The sequence below is a fragment of the Tachyglossus aculeatus genome, chromosome 10 (genome assembly GCF_015852505.1).
Source record: "Tachyglossus aculeatus isolate mTacAcu1 chromosome 10, mTacAcu1.pri, whole genome shotgun sequence".
In the NCBI taxonomy this organism is placed as follows: domain Eukaryota; kingdom Metazoa; phylum Chordata; class Mammalia; order Monotremata; family Tachyglossidae; genus Tachyglossus; species Tachyglossus aculeatus.
In genome coordinates, this window is record NC_052075.1 from 53,538,158 (window position 1) to 53,558,857 (window position 20,700).

At 54.0% G+C, this 20,700-nt stretch overlaps 1 protein-coding gene across 1 annotated transcript; it reads left to right on the forward strand.

Annotated features, from left to right (window-relative positions):
* Positions 1-13,184: 13,184 nt before the first annotated feature.
* DNAJC22 (DnaJ heat shock protein family (Hsp40) member C22) lies at positions 13,185-20,304 on the forward strand. Its single transcript, XM_038753034.1, is given in 4 exon segments — positions 13,185-13,265; positions 14,989-15,159; positions 15,161-15,955; positions 19,842-20,304. Coding segments are annotated over 3 exon segments (1,065 nt in total). The 5' UTR covers positions 13,185-13,265; positions 14,989-15,069; the 3' UTR covers positions 20,022-20,304.
* The last annotated feature ends 396 nt before the right edge of the window (positions 20,305-20,700 follow it).

Below are 20,700 nucleotides of genomic sequence, written 5' to 3' on the forward strand. Positions count from 1 at the left end.
AGGGGGAGACAGACAATATTCCGCTTTTCTACCTAGCAGCCAGTGGGGCTGGGATCCTCTGAACAGAAGGAACAGTCTTGAGCAGGAGGAATATTGTACAATATTGTTATATAATAATAATGATGATGATGGTATTTGTTCAGCGCTTACTATGTGCCAAGCGCTGGAGTGCTGATTCTGTACTCTCCCAAGCACTTAGTATAATGCTCTGTATGCAGTAAGTGCTCAATAAATACGATTGACTGACGGACTGGATGCCTGCCAAGGGAAAAGGAGAGACTTGGGTTAGGAGGTGAAGGAAAGATGGGAGGGACACGGGGGAGTGTTCAGGAAAGAAAACTCACCTTGAACTGTTAAACAACAACATACACACCCTGGAAAACATTCACACATGGAAAATAATAATGTTAATAATGGTGGTATTCATTAAGTGCTTACTAATGTGCACTCATGTACATGTGTACGCATCATACAAGACAATCCAATTGATCAATCAGTGGTATTTATTGAGTGTTTACTTTATGCAGAGCACTGTACTACGTGCTTGGGAGTGACATGATCTGAAGGATTTTACAGCCTAATGGGGGAAACATGTGAGACTGCTTGCTTGAACCTCAAAATAATCAAGATATGAGATAATAAATACTGGATCTACTAAGTATTTAGTGAGAAGCAGAGTGGCCTAATGGATAGAGCATGGAGTCAGAAGGATCTGGGTTCTAATCCTGGCTCTGCCACTTACTGCTCTGTGACCTTGGACAAATCACTTCACTTCTCTGGGTGTCAGTTACCTTATCAGGAAAATGGGGATTAAGGCTGTAAAACCCCATGTGGGACATGGACTGTGTCCAACTTGCTTAACTTGTATCTATCCCAGGGCTTAATACAGTGCCTGGCACATAGTAAATCCTTAACAAATACAAATACTTTTTTTGTGCATTCTGGAGAAGGCAATATAACAGAGCTGGTGGACACAATCATCCCCCTCATCCATTCATTCAATCGTATTTATTGAGCACTTACTGTGTGCAGAGCACTGTACTAAGCGCGTGGAAAGTACAATTCAGCAACAAATAGAGACGATCCCGACCCACAATGGGGCCACAGTCTAGAAGGGGGAGAGAGACATCAAAACAACTAAACAGGCATCAATGGCATCAATATAAGCAAATAGAATTATAGATACAAACACACATTTTGACATCCTGGCCCACAGACACTCACACCCACGGATACTGATCCTCAGCTACTCACTGCCCGGAGTCAGGAAGGAGGTGAGCTACTGCCTTCCCACCCTTTCTGGTTCCACCCCAGCCCAAATGGGGCTTTTGGTTGTCCCTGGAGGGCTGAGCTTGGATGTGGTTGTGGGTGAGCAGGTGGAGGAGGAGGGAAGCAGCAGCTGGTGGAGGGAGCAGGATTCTGGTGCTCTACCCGAGTCAATCAGTCAATCAATCTGGAGTCTTTATTGAGTGCTTACTGTGTGCAGAGCACTGGACCAAGTGCTTGGGAGAGTACAATAAAACAGAGTTGGTAGACACATTCCCTGTCCACTACAGTCAAGTTGGGCCCACCCTGGGAGAAGTAGCATGGCCTAGTGGACAGAGCACAATGGGCCGGAGAGTCAGAGGACTAGGGTTCTAATCCTGCCTCTGCCACTTGTCTGTTGTGTGACCTTAGGCAAGTCCCTTCACTTCTCTGGGCCTCGTCTATAAAATGGGGATTAAGATTGTGAGCCCCATGAGGGACGTGAACTGCGTCCAACCCGATTGGCTTGTCTCTACCTCAGTGCTTAGTGGCTGGCACACAGTATGCACTTAACAAATAACATAAAAAAACCTGTCCCAGCTATCCCAGCTTACCCTGGCACTACATACACCCGACATCATACACACTCGCCTCTCTGGCTCAGGGTGGCAACCGAGGAGCTATCAGGTGTTTCCTCTCTCTGGGGATGCAGGGGCTGGAGGGGGGTGGGGCAAGGAGATCAATCAATCAATCAATCAATCAATCATATTTATTGAGCGCTTACTGTGTGCAGAGCACTGTACTAAGCGCTTGGGAAGTCCAAGTTGGCAACATATAGAGACAATCCCTACCCAACACTGGGCTCACAGTCTAGAAGGAGATGGGGAGGGGATGACACCCTGTGGCCCCGGGGTGGGGCGGGACAGGCTGGGCCCCTGCAGGAGGTAGGGAGAGGCAGGAAGAAGGGACCATCCTGAGACCATGTGTTCGCCGGTGCGGGTCTGTGTGTGATAGCCGGCGAAAAGGTGTCACCGAGTGCATCCCCAGGTGTATATCAGTGTGTGTCCATCAGGGAGGTGTCCCCGTGTGTTTGTCACCGAGTGCATTGCAAGCGCTTAGTACAGTGCTCTGCACATAGTAAGCGCTCAATAAATACGATTGATGATGAGTGCATCTCTGTATGGGTCCGTGGGTGTGCCGCTGAGTGTGTATGTGTGTGTGTGAGGAGAGAGAGAGAGAGATCCAACCACGCGCCCCCTTGACTGGCCTTGCGGCTGGCCGACCGCGGCCTTGTCCACCCATCCTTCCTTCCTTCCGATTCTTCTCTCTCTCTTCTCTCTCTTCTCTCTTCTCTCCTCTCTCTCTCTCTCTCTCTCTCTCTCTCTCTCTCTCTCTCTCTCTCTCTCTCTCTCTCTCTCTCTCTCTCTCTCTCTCTCTCTCTCTCTCTCTCTCTCTCTCTCTCTCTCTCTCTCTCTCTCTCTCTCTCTCTCTCTCTCTCTCTCTCTCTCTCTCTCTCTCTCTCTCTCTCTCTCTCTCTCTCTCTCTCTCTCTCTCTCTCTCTCTCTCTCTCTCTCTCTCTCTCTCTCTCTCTCTCTCTCTCTCTCTCTCTCTCTCTCTCTCTCTCTCTCTCCTCCCCCATCCCTCCCTCCCCGGCGGCCGCGGCCTTTATTAGGGATTCCGCGGCTGTCGGTCCCACCATCCATCCTGTCCGCCGGCAATTAGGCGGCCAGACAAAGAGCAGCTTCGGATGGATGAGGGTCCCGGTGGATCGGAAATGTGAAGGGTCAACGCTGCCGCCCGCGGCGCCGCCCCCCCCCCCTCCCCGCCCCGCATAATCACCGGGCCGCCCGTCACTCACCGAGCGCCGCCCGGGGAACCGGGGGGTCTGGGGCCCCCTGCGGGGGAAGGCCGGGACTGCGGGCCGGGACGCCCCCTGTCGGGAAGAGGACGAACTACCGGCCGGGGCGCCCCCTGCGGGGGAAGGCCGGGACTGCTGGTCGGGTCGCCCCCTGCCGGGAGGAGGGATCAATCAATCAATCAATCAATCGTATTTATTGAGCGCTTACTGTGTGCAGAGCACTGTACTAAGCGCTTGGGAAGTCCAAGCTGGTAACATATAGAGACAGTCCCTACCCAACAGTGGGCTCACAGTCTAGAAGGGGGAGACAGAGAACAGAACCAAACATACTAACAAAATAAAATAAATAGGATAGGTACAAGTAAAATAAATAAATAGAGTAACAAATATGTACAAACATATATACATATATACAGGTGCTGTGGGGAAGGGAAGGAGGGGGATGGAGAGGGGGAGAGGAAGGAAGGGGCTCAGTGTGGGAAGGCCTCCTGGAGGAGATGAGCTCTCAGTAGGGCCTTGAAGGGAGGAAGAGAGCTAGCTTGGCGGATGGGCAGAGGGAGGGCATTCCAGGCCCGGGGGAGGACGTGGGCCGGGGGTCGATGGCGGGACAGGAAGAACTACGGCCCGGGGACGCCTTCCCGTTCGGCCTTTGGCCCTAACTCAGCAGCGCTGGGCCGGACCGAGCCGGGAGCCCGAGCCCGGGATTCTGCCCGGGATTCCCCCGCCCTGCCCGCCCCCTAGACAAATCGACATCTCAATCGGACAATTAGTGGCTGAGGCGGGGCCGGGCCCTGCTCACCGGGCGGGGGAGGAAAGAGGAAGGAGAGAGGGGACGGGAGGAGAGAGGAGGGCAGCGTTGGCAGTGATGAACGAGGCCGAGAGGGCCCGGGGCCCCGAGCGCGCATTCATTACCGGGACTGACAGGCGGGCGGGGGGCGGGGGGCTGACGTGCCGGGAAAGGGAGGCCGGGAGACGGGGGAGACGGGAGGGACAGTGCCTGGCGGCCGTGTGTGTGTCTGTGTGTGTGTGTGTGGGGGGGGCTCTGATGAGCATCTTGGGGGCGAGAAGGCCCATTTCTGCTCAGACCCCGAGTGGAGGTGAGCGACCATGGCCCCTGACCCGCTCCGCCTCGGGTCCTCCCACCCACCTGTTCGTTCCTCCAGATCTCTGAGTCTCAGCTGCCCGACTCCGCTGACTCCCGGCCGGCGCCTGGAAGGTGGAAAGACCAGGCTCCAGCCCCAGCTGGGAGAGTTGGGGGGAGGAGGGTCCCTCCCGAGGCCCCCCCTCTGAGATCGGGCAGTTCAGGATTTCCCCAGAATAACACCCTTCCTGGGGTGGACCAGAGCGAGTGTGTGAGAACGCGCGTTCGAGGCTACCAGGGTGTAGGTACTGGGGTAATTATGACAGGGTGAATGGGGCAACGTGTGTGTGTGTGTGTGTATGTATGTGTTTATGGGTGATAGTGGGCCAAATGGTGTCACCTTATTCATCCCCCGGTGTATCAATGTGGGTCCATGTGTCAGAGAAGTCTCCCCATGTGTTTGTCACCCAGCGCATCTCCATACGTGTCGATGTGTTCGCCGGTGCGGGTCTGTGGGTGATAGCCGGCGTAAAGGTGTCACCGAGTGCATCCCCAGGTGTATATCAGTGTGTGTCCATCAGGGAGGCGTCCCCGTGTGTTTGTCACCGAGTGCATCGCTGTATGGGTCCGTGGGTGCGCCGCTGCGTGTGTAGTGTGTGTGTGTGTGTGTGTGTGTGTGTGTGTGAGGAGAGAGAGAGGGCTAAATGGTGTCACTGTGTGCGTCCCCGGGTGCATATCAGTGTGTGTTCATGTGTCAGGGAGGTGTCCCCGTGTGTTTGTCACCTAGTGCATCTTTGTGTGTGTCCGTCTGTATGCCGGGGCGTGCTTGTGTGTGTGTGTGTGTGTGTGTGTGTGTGTGTGTGTGAGAGAGAGAGAGAGAGAGGGAGAGAGAGAGAAGTGTGTATGTGAGAGAGAAGTGTGTATGGGTGAGGGAGCGTGTGTGTGTGTGTGTGTGAGAGAGAGAGAGAGAGAGAGAGAGAGAGAGAGACAGAGAGAGAGAGAGAACCCCCCTCCTCCCGTCCTGTCTCCCGAGTACTGGGCTGCTGTCAGGTCCCTGTCTCCGGCTCTGGAGGAAATGGCAGTGCGGTGACAGCTGGGTGGGGGGGGGGGGGGGCGGTGGGAGGGGGCTTGTTAACCCTCCGGGCGCCGAGCCGGACTCTCCCCTCCGGGAACCCAGCTTCAGCCGGCCTGGGAAAACAAACAAACAATCAAAACAAACCATCCCGTGGGGCTTTGGTTTTGGAAGGGCCTCCGATTGAACCCTTCCTCTGCTGTGGTCGCCTCCACCGATCGAGATGGAGCAGGGTTGTTTGTGTTCCCACCCCCACCCCCACCAGCCCTTCCTGGCTTGGGTGTAATCCTGGGACTTCGGTTTGCCTCGTTCATTCCCGCCCTCCCTGCTAGGATTGAGGAAGAGCAGTCGAGAAGCAGAATGACCTATCAATCAACCAATCAATCAATGGCATTTATGGAGCGCTCGCTATATGCAGAGCGCTGTACTAAGCCCTTGGGAGAGTGCAATACAACAGAATTAGCAGACACGTTCCCTGCCCCCCAAAGAGTTTACAGTACAGAAGGGGAGCATGGTCCTGGAAGTCAAAAGGACCTGTGTTCTAATCCATCCTCCGCCTCTTGTCTGCTGTGTGACCTTGGGCAAGTCACTTCGCTTCTCTGGGCCTCAGCTTCCTCATCAATCAATCAATCAATCGTATTTGTTGAGCACTTACTACGTGCAGAGCACTGTACTAAGCACTCGGGCGAGTACAATGCAACAGAAATAGCAGACATGTTCTCTGCCCTCATCCACAAAATGAGGATTAAGACTGTGAGCCCCATGTGGGATATGGACTGTGTCCAACCTGTATCTATTTCAGCACTTAGTACAGTGCCTGGAACATCATCATCATCATCATCAATCGTATTTATTGAGCGCTTACTATGTGCAGAGCACTGTACTAAGCGCTTGGGAAGTACTAATTGGCAACACATAGAGACAGTCCCTACCCAACAGTGGGCTCACAGTCTAAAAGGGGGAGACAGAGAACAAAACCAAACATACTAACAAAATAAAATAAATAGGATAGGATAGATATGTACAAATAGATATGTACACAATATGTACAAATAGATATGTACACAGTGAGAGCTTAACAAATACCATTAAAAAAAGAGCAGCAGAAGGGCAGGGCGTGCTCTTGGGCTGCAGAGAAGTCTTTTGGTCGGCAGAATCATGGCGGGGATGGAGAGGGCAGTCATTCAGTCAGTCGTATTTATTGAGCGCTTACTGTGTGCAGAGCATTGTACTAAGCGCTTGGGAGAGGACGATAGAAGGATACATTTCCGGGGCAGGCAGTAAGGGAGGAGCACCCTTAGAGGAGGAGATGGGGGTATAGCAGGGGTTAGAACGGCGCCCCCCTCCCCCAAGAAGATTCCTCCGTCCACCCCTCCCTGTTCCTCCTTCCCCGGGCTGGGCCGGGCCCAGGATCTGCTCACAGGCCCTTGTTTCCGCCCCGACTTTCCCCGGCAGCTCAGAGCTCGGGGAAGAAATGGCTGCGGAGCGAAAGCGTGTGTGTGTGTGTGTGTGTGTGTGTGTGTGTGGTGGGGGGACGACAGGGAGAAGGAGCACACACACACCCCCCGCGCCACCCCCACGGGACGGGGCACCGGGTTAACCCTCTGCCTGCCGCGCTGTCCGGGAAGGGAGGATGCCTTTGTGGGATTTGGAGAAGCGGGCCCGCGCCACTCTTCCTGTTCATTCCTCTCCGGGGCTGTTTCATCCCAGTAATCCCCTCACACACACACACACACTTCCCGCTACACACAATCGTCTCCTCCCAGGTCCAGAAACAGACCCTAGCTGTGGAGACCCACTGACATCCAGCCCACGCTCACTCCCACCCACCTCACACGCATACACACAGACTCTCTCCGCCATCCCGACTCAACACACACAAATACACACACACACCCCTGAAAAGTCATCCCTCCCTCCAAGTCATTCATACCCACGCAAACGCCACACTCACGCATACAAAGTCACCCCATCCTACAAGTCACACACACCTAGAAAATGTCTATTCCCTTCACCTCACACCCATTCCCAGACACCCACTCACACCGGGCCTCTCATGCCCCCTTCCCCCCTACCCCAGCCGCTCCTGGGCGCGGGTAGGCTCGAGGGGGAGGGTGGAGGAGCAGATTTGGATCTCATATGGTTTTCCGTGTCTCCTACTTCAAGGGTGGGCGGCCTCTACGTCTCTGGACTTGACTCCTCCTCTCTCTGGGTCCTCGTCCCCAGGGGCACAGCAACTCCCCGCTGACCCGAGCAGCGGCTGGTCTTGCGGGATCCACACCCACCTCCCGTCCACGGTGCGGGGATGACTGCGGGGATGTTCCCCGGGGTTGTCCTGGGCCCCGAGGGCCGAGCCTCCCTGTCTCCCTCGTTCGGGTTTCCGCGGACTCTCCCGCGGGACGGGGCGGGACCGGACGGGACGGGACGGGACGCTCCCCACGAGAACCGGGCCGGGCTCGGGGCCGCGGCCGTTTCTCATTCCGGGCACAGGCGGTCGATGCCCCAGTGTCTGGCCGCTCCTCGCTTCCCCCTCGCCCCCCCGCCCGCCTGGAAAAGGCAAATTTGACATTTTTAAATCCCGAGTCTTAGAGGGATCGATGCGGCCCGAGGGCCCCGCCCGGGGGTCGATATTCCTGATTGGGAAGCGGCCGCGGCGCTGAGTCCGCGTGTAAATCACCAGGCCTCGACGCGGGGGGCGCGGGGGGCCAGAAACGGAAACCTCCCGGGGACACACCGGACAGAGACACGGAAGGAGAAAGAAATCCAGAGACAGAGAGAAAGAGAGAGATAGAAGGGTGTGTGTGTGTTGCGGGGGGGGAGAGGAGAGCGTGCCCCCTCAGCGATCCGGAGGGACAGACAGACCGACAGCCCCCCGCCCCCCTTTCCTCTCCTCCCCTCCCTCCTCCACCTCCCGAGCTCGGTCCCTCTCTTTCTCTCTCTCTCTCTCTCTTTCTCTCTCTCGTCTCGCTTCAGCGGCCTCCACCCTCCGCTGCCCCCGGAGCCGCCGCCGGGGGAGTCCGGAGCCGGAGCCAGCTAAGCGGCCGCCTCGCCTGCGGGAGGCCGCTCCCGAGGGGGGAGACCCGACGGCTTCGGCTGTCACGGACCAGACAAGCCCAGACCGGGGGAGGCGGCCCGGGGGGCCCGGGCCCCGGGGAAGGGAAAGGGGATGAGAAGTAAGAGGGAGAAGGCGAGGGGAAAGAGGAAAGAGGGGCGAGGAGGGGCGGAGTCGGGGCGGGGGTGACACACAGATAGCTGTCGAGGGGAGAGAGGGAATGGGCGTCAGAGAGGAAGGGGAGACCTATGGGACGGGGGACCAGAGGGGAGGGGAGACAGAGACGGGGGGAAGGATGCAGCCGGAGAGGAAGGGGGAGACAAAGCAGGGATAGGGGAGACAGCGGGGGCGGGGGACAGAGGATGGGGAGAACAGGTAGACAGGGGACGGGGGGCGGAGGGACAGAAGGGATGGGGGCCCGAGGGGAAGGGGGGCAGAGAGGATGGGGGGCAGAGAGGACGCAGCGCAGAAGGATAAGAGGTAGAGGGCTGGTGGGGGCCCTAGAGAGGCTGGGGGGCAGAGACAGAGGATGGGGGCAGAGGGGGGACAGAGAGAGGACGGGGGATGGAGAAAGTGTGGGGCAGAGAGGGGACGGGGTGCAGAGAAAGAATGGGGTAGTGAGAGGATGGGGCGCAGAGAAAGAACGAGGCAGAGAATAGATGGGGCGCAGAGAGAGAACGAGGCAGAGAATTGATGGGGTGCAGAGAGAGAACGAGGCAGAGAATAGATGGGGTGCAGAGAGAGAAGGGGGAAGAGAGAGGACGAGGCAGAGAGAAGACAGGGAGCAGAGAGAGAAGATGGGGCGCAGAGAGAGAAGGGGGCGGAGAAGGGACGGGGCCGTGAGAGCAGAAAGACTGGGCCAGGCAGGTGCGGTGCAGACGGGTCGACCCGAGCCCTCCCCGGTTCCCGGTTCCCGGCTCCAGGCTCCAGGCCGTCCCTCCTGTTGTTTCCCGCTTGAAGACTTGGGCCTGGGGTCGGAGTGGGCCCGGATAAAGTGTTCCATCCCCTGCAGCCGGAATTAGCTTCCTCCTGGATCTGGGTGGGATCGGGGCAGGTAGACTTAGGGGTTGCGAACCTCCCTGGTTTTGAACCAGAACAGACTCGATCCGGGAGAGACGTCTCACCTCGCAAAATTGGTTCCTCGGGACGGTTCCTCCTCTCATGAGGGGGATCTCTCCTACCACCTTACTCCGCTTGGGAAACTGAGGCAGCGACCGCTCGGGGGAGGGGGAGGGGAAAGCGAATACCCGGGCCGGTGAGATCAGTTGGGACTGAGCTCCGGCCTCCCCCCGCAACCCCGATCCCTCCCAAGAGCCTGTTTATAGAACAACAATTTGGGGAAAAACAATTCGGGCCGAGTGACGGGCCCGTAATTGTGACAAAGTGAGTGTGGGTGGCCGAGGAGGGGAGCGAAGAAGGAAGAGAGGGGCGCGGGAGAGAGAGAGGGAGAGAGAGAGAGAGAGAGAGAAAGAGAGAGAGAGAGAGAGAGGCAGACAGAGAGGAGAACCCTCCCCTCACCTTCTTTCTCATTCCAACCACCTTCTTGTCTCTCGTTCACTGTCTGTTTCTCTCTCCCCCTCTCCGTCTCACCCTGTTTCTTTCTCACTCTGTCTCTGCCTCTGTCTGTTTCTCTCTCTCTGTGTCTCTCTGTTTCACTGTTTTTCTCTCTACATCTATTTCCCTCTCCATCTTTTTATTCTTTCATTCCTCCCTCCCTGGCCATCTTTCTTCAGGACACTCCTGTTTCCTCATTCTCCTACCTGCCTCCTCTTTTTCTCCCTGGGTCTGTCTGTCCGTCTTTCTGTCCCTCTCTCCGGCCCAAACCAGCTAACTTGCATCCGGCGACTCCCCTGGAAAGGATGGGCTCCCCCGCCCCACTCCTCTCTCACCTTCGTGACCCTCCCCAGCCCCAAATTCGGATCCCGCCGCCCCTCAGCGCGGACTCCCTTCCGGGTCGCCTTCCTCTCCGCCTCCGTTTTTCTCTCGGCGCCTCAGTTTCCCCAGTCATGATCTCGGGATCCCAAAGTCCCCCTTCCCCGCGCCGTCTCGCCAGCGGCGGGGACGCGAAGAAGCCGGAGTGCGGGAGGCGAGCTGAGGACCCAGGGGTCCCGAGGAGGCCGAGATGGGAGGCGGAGCTGGGCTCCTGGGGTCTTCCTGCCCCCTTCCTGGGCCCCCCGCGCCCCCAACCCGCGTGAGTCCTGGGGGCGGGGAGAAGCAGGATGTTCGAGCCGCGGCCGCCCAATTAGGGCTCATTCATTTATTATTCAGGGCCCCGGCCCCCCTCACCGCCCCCTCCCTGTGTCCTCGCCCCTCCGCCGTCCCGGGGCTTTGGGGGCGCTGAGCCTCTCTCCAGCCGCTTCCAAGGAAAAGCGGGGCGAGGGGCCCCTCTAGACTGTGAGCCCCCTTTTAGACTGTGACCCCACTGTTGGGTAGGGACTGTCTCTATATGTTGCCAGCTTGTACTTCCCAAGGGCTTCCCAAGCTTCCCAAGCTTCCCAAGCCAAGTACAGTGCTCTGCACACAGTAAGCGCTCAATAAATACGATTGATGATGATGATGAGGGGGAGGGGCACCACCCCGAGACAGGTTTTGTGGAGAGAGGGAGGCCGGGGCCAGCGAGGAGGAGGGGAGGGGGACAGACACTCCAGCCCGCTGCTCGGGGTCCAGTTCGGACGAAGGCCAAGTGCGGCCACCTTTGGACGAAGGTCAGGCCAAGTGCGGCCACCTTTGACCTTTGGAGCCCACCGGTGAGCCCTTCTGCCGGCCGCCGGTGACCCAGGGTTGCCCCCTGCACTTGTATATATATTTGTACAGATTTATTACTCTATTTATTTTACTTGTACACATTTACTATTCCACTTATTTTGTTAATGATGTGCATACAGCTTTAATTCTATTTGTCCTGACGATTTTGACACCTGTCTACAGGTTTTGTTTTGTTCTGTTGTCTGTCTCCCCCTTCTAGACTGTGAGCCCATTATTGGGTAGGGACCGTCTCTATATGTTAATAATAATAATAATAATTTTGGTATTTGTTAAGTGCTTACTATGTGCCAAGCACTGTTCTAAGCGCTGGGGGAAATACAAGGTAATCATGTTGTCCCACATGGGGCTCACAGTCTTAATCCCCAGTTTCCAGATGAGGGAACTGAGGCCCAGAGAATAATAATAATAATAATAATAATAATGGTGGTATTTGTTAAGCGCTTACTATGCGCAAAGCACTGTTCTAAGCGCTAGGGGGTTACAAGGTGATCAGGTTGTCCCACGTGGGGCTCACAGTCTTATTCCCCATTTTCCAGATGAGGGAACTGAGGCCCAGAGAAGTTAAGTGACTTGCCCAAAGTCACACAGCTGACAAGTGGTGGAGCCGAGATTTGAACCTCTGACCTCTGACTCCAAAGCCCATGCTCTTTTCACTGAGTCACGCTGCTTTTCTAAGCGCTTAGTCCAGTGCTCTGCACACAGTAAGCGCTCAATAAATACAAAGGAATGAATGAATGAATGACCCCGGAGAGCCCCCCTGCCGGCCACCGGTGACCCCGGGGATCAGCACGGTGCCGTTCTCGACGTCCAGCAGTAGGGAAATAATTGGGCGGACCAGGTTGCTCCGGTCGGGCTGGAACCCACTGAGAGCTCACCTCCTCCAGGAGGCCTTCCCAGACTGAGCCCCTTCCTTCCTCTCCCCCTCGTCCCCCTCCCCATCCCCCTCATCTTACCACCTTCCCTTCCCCACAGCACCTGTATATATGTATATATGTTTGTACATATTTATTACTCTATTTATTTTACTTGTACATATCTACTCTATTTTATTTTGTTAGTATGTTTGGTTTTGTTCTCTGTCTCCCCCTTTTAGACTGTGAGCCCACTGTTGGGTAGGGACTGGCTCTATACGTTGCCAACTTGTACTTCCCAAGCGCTTAGTACAGTGCTCTGTACACAGTAAGCGCTCAATAAATACGATTGATTGATTGATTGATCCCAGCACGGAATGGGGGTGGGGGGCGGGGGAATGAGGGGCTCGAGCTCGGTAGCCCCCCAACCCTCGGCTCCCACGACACGATCGCCCCCTGCCGGCCACTTCCCGGCGACCGTCCAGAGGGCCGCAGGCGCCACCTGCTGGCTACGGGCGGCAAGTGACGGTTTCCCGAGTCGGGGTCGCGGACGAGGAAGGGCTGGGGGCAGAATTTGGGGTGCGCCGCCTGCTTTGGGGGTCAGATTCCCCCGCAGAGAGCCCCCGCGGGATAATGCCTAGTGAGCTCCTTGTGGGCAGGGAATGTGCCTGCTTGTTGTTACATTCTCCTGGGTCTGGGACGTGGCTCAGTGGAAAGAGCCTGGGTTTTGGAGTCAGAGGTCATGGGTTCAAATCCCGGCTCTGCCAATTGTCAGCTATGTGACTTTGGGCAAGTCACTTCACTTCTCTGGGCCTCAGTTACCTCATCTGTAAAATGGGGATGAAGACTGTGAGCCCCCCATGGGACAACCTGATCACCTTGTAACCTCCCCAGTGCTTTGCACATAGTAAGTGCCTAATAAATACCATTATTATTATCTTTTAGACTGTGAGCCCACTGTTGGGTAGGGACTGTCTCTATATGTTGCCAATTTGTACTTCCCAAGCGCTTAGTACAGTGCTCTGCACATAGTAAGCGCTCAATAAATATGATTGATGATGATGATTCTCCCAAGCGCTTAGTACAGTGCTTGGCATCCAGTAGGCGCTCAATGAATACGATTGAATGAACGAATGAATGAGAAGCTGGGAGGGGTTTAGGGGAAGGGGGCGGAACGAATGGGGGGCAGGGCTTGGGGCAGCCAGGCTCAGGTGACCTTTGCCCATTTCGGCCTAGGCTAAGTATGCCCGGTTGGGGCCCGAGAGAGTGGTTCCACCATATTCCCGAAGTCTTCAGGGAGGCTTCCTGGCCTGGATCAGCAGGACGAGCTCGGCCAGAAGGTAGGGAAGAGCGTGAGTCGGGGGGAGAGATGGGGCGGTGGGTGGAGGGAGTGGAAGACAGAGGGAGGGTTGGGGGCTGGAACGGAAACATAGCCTGAGAATTTCCACTTCAGTTACCTCTTTCTTTCCCCACGTATCTTCCCTCTCCATTCCCTTCCCTATCTAGAGGATAAAGCCCAGGCCTGGGAGTAGGAGGAACTGAGTCCTAATCCCGGCTCCGCCTACTTTCTCCTAGGTAATAATAATAATGATGGCATTTATTAAGCACTTACTATGTGCAAAGCACTGTTCTAAGCGCTGGGGGGATACATGGTGATCAGGTTGTCCCACATGGAGCTCACAGTCTTAATCCCCATTTTACAGATGAGGTAATGGGCTCAGAGAAGTGAAGTGACTTGCCCAAGGTCACACAGCAGACAAGTGGCGGAGTCAGGATTCAAACCCATGACCTCTGACTGCAAAGCCCAGGCTCTCTCCACTGAGCCACGCTGCTTCTCTAAAAAGCTTCTGCTTTTCCTGGGTGACCCTGGGCAAGTCACTTCATTTCTCTGGGCCTCAGTTCCCTCATTTTTAAAATGGGGATTGAGACTGGGGAGCCTCAGGTGGGACATGGACTGTGTCCAATCTGATTATCTTGTATCTGTTCCAGCGCTTAGTACAGTATCTGGCACATAGTAAGTACATAACAAATTCCATATAAAAAAGGGCTGTGTTGACTCCCCCTCCCACCCCTCTCAAAGGAAGACAGTAGTGGACTTCAGCCAGGCCTCAGGTAGAAGACCTCAGCTCTAGCCCATAGAGAGGTCCCTACTGATAGTAGCATATGTTAATAATAATGATGATGAGGATATTTTAAAGCACTTATTATGTGCAAGGCACTGTACTAAGCACTGGGAAGGATACAGGCAAATCAAGTTGGACACAGTCCCTGTGCCATGTGGGGTTTACAGTCTCAATCCCCATTTTACAGATGAGATAACTGAGGCACAGAAAAGAGAAGTGATTGTCCAAGGTCACAGAGCAGATAAGTGGTGGAGCCAATCAACCAGTGGTATTTATTGAGCACTTACTGTGTGCAGAGCACTGTACTAATCACTTGGAATTTGTTTATTGTTCTATTGTCCTCTCCCAAGTGCTTAGTACAGTACTCTGCCCAAAGTAAGCGCCCAATAAATACGTTTGAATGAATGAGTCCAACATAACAGAGTTATTAGACATGTTCCCTGCTCACAACAAGCTTACAGGATAGAACTAATCCAGTCTACAGTCCCAGTCCCATTCTTGTTCAGCTAGGCCACACTGCTTTTCAGCTACTTTCCTGCTCCCTTCTCTCTGAGCCTCTTGACCCAGACTGGTCTTGTTGGGCCATGAGAGAAGGGGCAAGGGTGGGAGGGGAGAGAATCTGGGCATAGCCCTTTTTTATGGTATTTGTTAAGCATATACTATGTGCCAGGCACTGTCCTAAATCCTAGAGAGATACAAGCTAATCAGGTTGAACCCTACCCGTGTCCCATGTGGGGCTCATAGTCTTAATCCCCACTTTATGAATGAGGGAATTGAAGCCTAGAGGAGTGAAGTGATATGCCCAAGGTCACTCAGCAGACAAGCGGCAGAGCTGGGATTAGGACTCAGTTCCCCGTCTCCCAGGCCTGGGCTGTATCCGCTAGGCCATGTTGTTTCCCTCTGACCCAACTACCACCCTGAATCTCTCTCGCCTCCTCAGGCCTTTCTCCCGGAAACTGCTAGGGCCTGAACCGGTGATGATCCCCTCTGTTCACCTGGGAATCCCCGCCCTCCGGGCCCCATGAGGCCTTCAGCGGACCAGCCCCCGGACCCTCCCGCCACTCCGACGATGGCCAAGGGGCTTCTGAAGACCTACGTCCTCTGGGCCGTGGGGGGGTCCCGTCGGTCTGCATCACCTGTACCTGGGGCGGGACAGCCACGCCCTTCTGTGGATGCTCACTTTGGGGGGAGGTGGGCTGGGCTGGCTGTGGGATTTTTGGAAGATTCCGGGCTTCGTGGCCCAAGCCAACCAGACCCGGGACTCCAGGGGGGTCGGCAGGGAGCAGCCGCCCCTGAGTCTCCTGCGCTTTGCTGGCCAGGTGCTGGTGGGGATCTACTTTGGTCTTGGGGCCCTGATCGCCCTCTCCTCCCTGACGAGCTTTTACGTCGTGGCCCTTCCTCTGGCTGTCGGCCTGGGGGTCCTGCTGGTGGCTGCCGTGGGCGACCAGACCTCTGACCTCAGGAGCACCCTGGGAGCGGCCTTCCTCACGTCCCCCATCTTCTACGGCCGCCCCATTGCCATCCTCCCCATCAGCTTTGTCGCCACGGTGACCGCCCAGAGGCACCGGTGTTACAAGGGCCCCCAGGGGTCCGAGACGGTCAGCGTGAGGCTGTACCGCCTGGGCTTGGCCTATCTGGCTTTCACCGCCCCGCTGGCCTACAGTGCCCTCTGCAACACAGCCGCCACCATCCGCTATGTGGCCGAGACCCTCGGCTCCTTCCTCAGCTGGTTCAGCTTCTTCCCCTTGCTGGGCCGCCTCCTGGAGACCATCCTCCTCCTGCCTTACCGCGTCTGGAGGCTGCTCGTGGGAGACTCCACTTTCGGCAGCGGCCATTTCCAGGAGTGGGAGAGGCTCTACGAGTTTGTCCGTGGCTTTCAGGATGAGAAGAGGCAGTTGGCTTTCCAGGTGAGGGTTTGCTGGGGAAGCTTTCCGAGGAGGGGTCTGGCCTCGCGGGAAGACCGAGGACCCACCTGATTAACTCGTATCTATCCCAGCACTTAGAACAGTGCTTGGCACAGAGCCAGTGCTTGGCCTCTTGTCTGCTTTGTGCCTTTGGGCAAGTCACTTTAGTTCTTTGGGCTTCAGTTACCTCATCTGGAAAGTAGGGATTAAGACTGTGAGCCCCATGTGGGACACGGACTATATCCAATCTGATGGTTATTATTATTACTATGTGCCAAGGACTGTTCTAAGCGCTGGGGTGGGTACTAGATAATCAGTTTGGACAGAGTTGCTGCCTCATGTGGGGCTTACAGCCTTAATTCCCATTTTCCAGATGAGGTAACTGAGGCACAGAGAAGCAAGTGACTTGCCCAAGGCCAAGTGGCAGACATGTGGCAGAGCTGGGATTAGAACCCAGATCCTCTTACTCCCTGGCCCGTGCACTTTTTGTTATACCATGCTGCATCCTGGCCCTGCCAATTGCTTGCTGGATGACATTGTCACTTAACTTTGCAGCGTGGCTCAGTGGAAAGAGCACGGGCTTTGGAGTCAGAGGTCATGGGTTCAAATCCTGGCTCCACCACATGTCTGCTGTGTGACCTTGGGCAAGTCACTTAACTTCTCTGAGCCTGTTACCTCATCTGTAAAATGGGGATGATGACTGTGAGCCCCACGTGGGACAACCTGATCCCTTTGTATCCCCTCCAGCGCTTAGAACAGTGCTTTGTGCATAGCGCTTAACAAATGTCATCATTATTATTATTATTATTATTAACTTCTCTGTGCCTCAGTTTCCTCAGCTATAAAATGGGGATTCAATACCTGTTCTCCCTCCTACTTAGACTGTGAGGCCCACAGAGGACAGAGACTGGAGCCGAACTAATTAACCTGAGAAGCAGCCTGGCCTCGTGGATAGCGCATGGGCTTTGGAGTCAGAAAGTCCTGGGTTCTAGACCTGGCTCTGCCACTTGTCTGCTGTGTGACCTCAGACAAGTCATTTCACTCCTCTGTGCCTCAGTTACCTCATCTGTAAAAGGAGGCTTAAGGTTGTGAGCCCCATGTGTGACAGGGACTTTGACCAACCTGATTACCTTCTGTCTACCCCAGCACTTAGACCAGTGCCTGGAACATAGTAAGCGCTTAACAAATACTCTCCCAAGTGCTTAGTACAGTGCTTTGCATACAGTAAGTGCTCAATAAATACGGTTGAATTAATGAATAAAATTCCCAAAAATACCAAAAAATACCAAAAACAGAAAAAAAACTTGTACCTACCTCAGTGCCTAGAACAGTGTTTGACACATATTAAGCACTTAACAAATACCATAAAAAAAAGAGGCAGGGTGGGCTAGTGGGAAGAGCATGGGAAGGAGAACTTGGCCTCTTGAGTTTCAGACCTGCTTTTCCCACTGCTGTGGGTCTTTGGGCAAGTCACTTGATCTCTCTGGGCTTCAGTTTTCCCAGTTGTAAAATGGAGGTCATAATCCGTGTCTGTCCATAATTCAGTGAGAGAGCAGGAGGGCAAAATGAGATTGCTGATGTGAGAGAGGCTGGGAAGCCTGAAGGCCACAGGTTTAGGGCATGGATTTAGTCTGAGCTCGAAAGAGGTCAGGGGTCAGGGCTGAGGCCCGACCCCCAGAGCTCCAGGGACAGGATCAGTTTTGGGGAAAATCTGGAATGGTCGCCCACTCCTGAGGGGTGATATATCACAAGATCTGGGGCTTCCTGCTCAGAGCTAAAAAAACTCCTACATGGTGGTTTCCTGGCTTGTTAGCACCTAGTAAGCACTTAAGAAATGCCATAAATACTATCATTCAATTAAGTTGAGTCATTTTTATTGTGCACTTACTGTGTGCAGAGCACTGTACTAAGCCCTTGGGAGAGTACAGTATAACAATAAACAGACACATTCCTTGCCCACAGCTATCTTACAATCTAGAGGGGAAGGAGGGATTAGAACCCAAGTCCACTGACTCTGAGGCCCATGCCATTTCCACTAGGCCAGGCTGCTTCCTAACGATAACAGCGTGGCCTAGTGGATACTGCATGGGACTGGGAGTCAGAGGACCTGGGTTCCAATCCTGCCTCCACCACTTGCCTGCTGTGAGACCTTGGGCAAGTCATTTTACATCTCTGTATCTTCATCATAAACTGGGGATTCAATACCTTTCCTGTCTCCTAGTTAGGCCGCGAACCTCTTATAGGACAAGAACTGGGTTTGACCTGATTACCTTGTATCTACCCCAGTGCTTAGAACAATGCTTGGCACATAGTAAGCACTTAACCCATACCACAATTATTAATTAAAATAAGTGTAAACTCCTTGTGGTCAGAAATCATTGTCTCCCGACTTTGTTGTGTTGTACTTTCCCAAGTGCGTAGTGCAGCATTCTGCACACAGTAAGTGATCGAGAGATCATTAATTGATTGAAACTTATCCTGTCCTCTTCCTTTCCATGTTCAAATAGAAAAGTCGGCACCCATGAGTGGCCTGGGGCCAGAGGGCTGTCCTTCTCCACCATCCATAAAAGCAGCTTGTTCTAGTTTGTTGTCTTTGGTAGTGTAATCAGAATGGTATTTAACGAACCCCCACTGCAATGGGCAAATAACAATAATTATGGTAGTTGTTAAGCGCTTACTATTTTCCAGGCACTGTTCTAAGTGCTGGGGTGGATACAAGATAATTAGTTGGGCACAGTCACTGTCCCACATAGGGCTCGCAGACTTTATCCCCATTTTATAGATGAGGGAACTGAGGCACAGAGAATAATAATAATTATGGCATTTAAGTACTTACTGTGTGCCAGGCACTGTACTAAGCACTAGGCTTGTTGCAAGCAAATCAGGTTGGACAGAGTCCATGTCCCACATGGAGCTCACAGTCTTAATCCCCATTTTATAGATGAGGTAACCGAGGCACAAGGAAGTGATCAAGAGAGACCAAATTAAGTGATTTGCCCAAGGCCACATGGCAGACAAGTGGCAGAGCCGGGATTAGAACCCATGACCTTCTGACTCCCAGGTTTGTGCTCTGTCCACTAGGCCATGTTGATTCTCACTGAACTAAGGACTTGGAAAAGCACAAATGGAAAAAGCAGGGCCTAGTGGATACAGCTTGGGACTGGGAGTCAGAAGACCTGTGTTCTAATCCTGGTTCTGCCACGTGTCTGCTATGTGACCTTGGACAAGTCACTTCACTTCTCTGCATCTCAGTTACCTCATTTGGAAAATGGGGATTGACTGTGAACCCCATGTGGGACATGGACCGTGTCCAACCTGTATCTACCTCAGTGCTTAGTACAGTACCTGGCACATAGTAAGCACTTAAATTAGTCAGTCAGTTGTATTTTGGAGCACTTAATGTATGCAGAGCACTGTACTAAGGGCTTGGGAGAGCACAATATAACAAATATAGCAGACACATTCCCTACCCACAACGAGTTTATAGTCTCGAGGGACTGTAAACATTGTGTAATGGAGAGAACATGGGCCTGGGATTATGGGTTCTAATCCTGGCTCTGCCAATTGTCTGCTGTGTGACCTTGGGCAGGTCACTTTACTTCTCTGTGCCTCAGTTACTTCATCTGTAAAATGGGGACTGAGACTGGGAGTCCCATGTGGGACAGGGATGGTGTCCAACCCAATTTGTATCCACCCCAGTGCTTAATACAGTGCCTGGCACATAGTAAGCGCTTAACAAATACCGCAATTAAGACTGTTTGTTAAGAGTGCTTAACAAGTAATACCATAAAAAAAAAACCCCAGAAGACCCAAGGCACTCTACCAGAGTAGACAGATGTAAAACTATTTACAAACAGAAGGAATCAGAATAAACGTCTCTTCCCTCAAGGTTTTGGGTCTCCGTGATGGGGCAGCCACCGACGAGATCAATCGGAGCTACCGGGAGCTGGTGAAGGCCTGGCATCCCGACCACAACCGGCACCGGGCGGAGGAAGCGGAGAAGCGATTCCTTGAGATCCAGGCTGCCTACGAAATCCTCACCCAGCCTAGGCGGCCTGGGGCTCTGTGACATGCTGAGGGGCATTTTGGGGGGCTGGGGAGGAGGGCTAGGCTCAGTCCTGCTCCTGGCGCCCTTCCCGGGCCTCAGCGGGAGGAACTTGCCAGGCCTCCTGCCCCTCTCTGGTTTGCCCAGTGGCTTCCGGGAAGATTGGCGTCAGTGGATTTGTTTGGAGTTAGGGGAACAGGTATCTGTGCTGACAAGTTGTCTTTATCCCTTCCATGATAGGAAGGGGTAGTTTATATGACAAATAAAAATACTCTGAGCTCCTGGTTCTTAGGGAGGTTGAGAAGAAGCTTCCCAGTCATATGTTTTTCTCTTTTTTCTTTCTAAGATGCCGAGAGGTTAGAGAAATGGAGTGGGGAGGGGATGGTGCATTGCGTGAGGAAGGTTGATTCTCTCCTCTCATCATATAGGGGTAGCACAGCTCTTCAGAGAAATTGTGGAGCCCCAAGTGGCCTCAATCAATCAGTCGATCAATAGCATTTACTGAGCATTTACTGAGAGGCAGAGTGATCTAATAAAAAGTGTACAGGACTGAAATCAGGAGACCTGGGTTCTAATCCCAGTTCTGGCACTTGTCTGTGGTCTAATCTTGAGTATGTCACTTCACTTCTCTGTGCCTCAGTTCACTGTGGGCAGGGAATGTGTCTGTCATATTGTTATATTGTACTCTCCAAAGCATTTAATA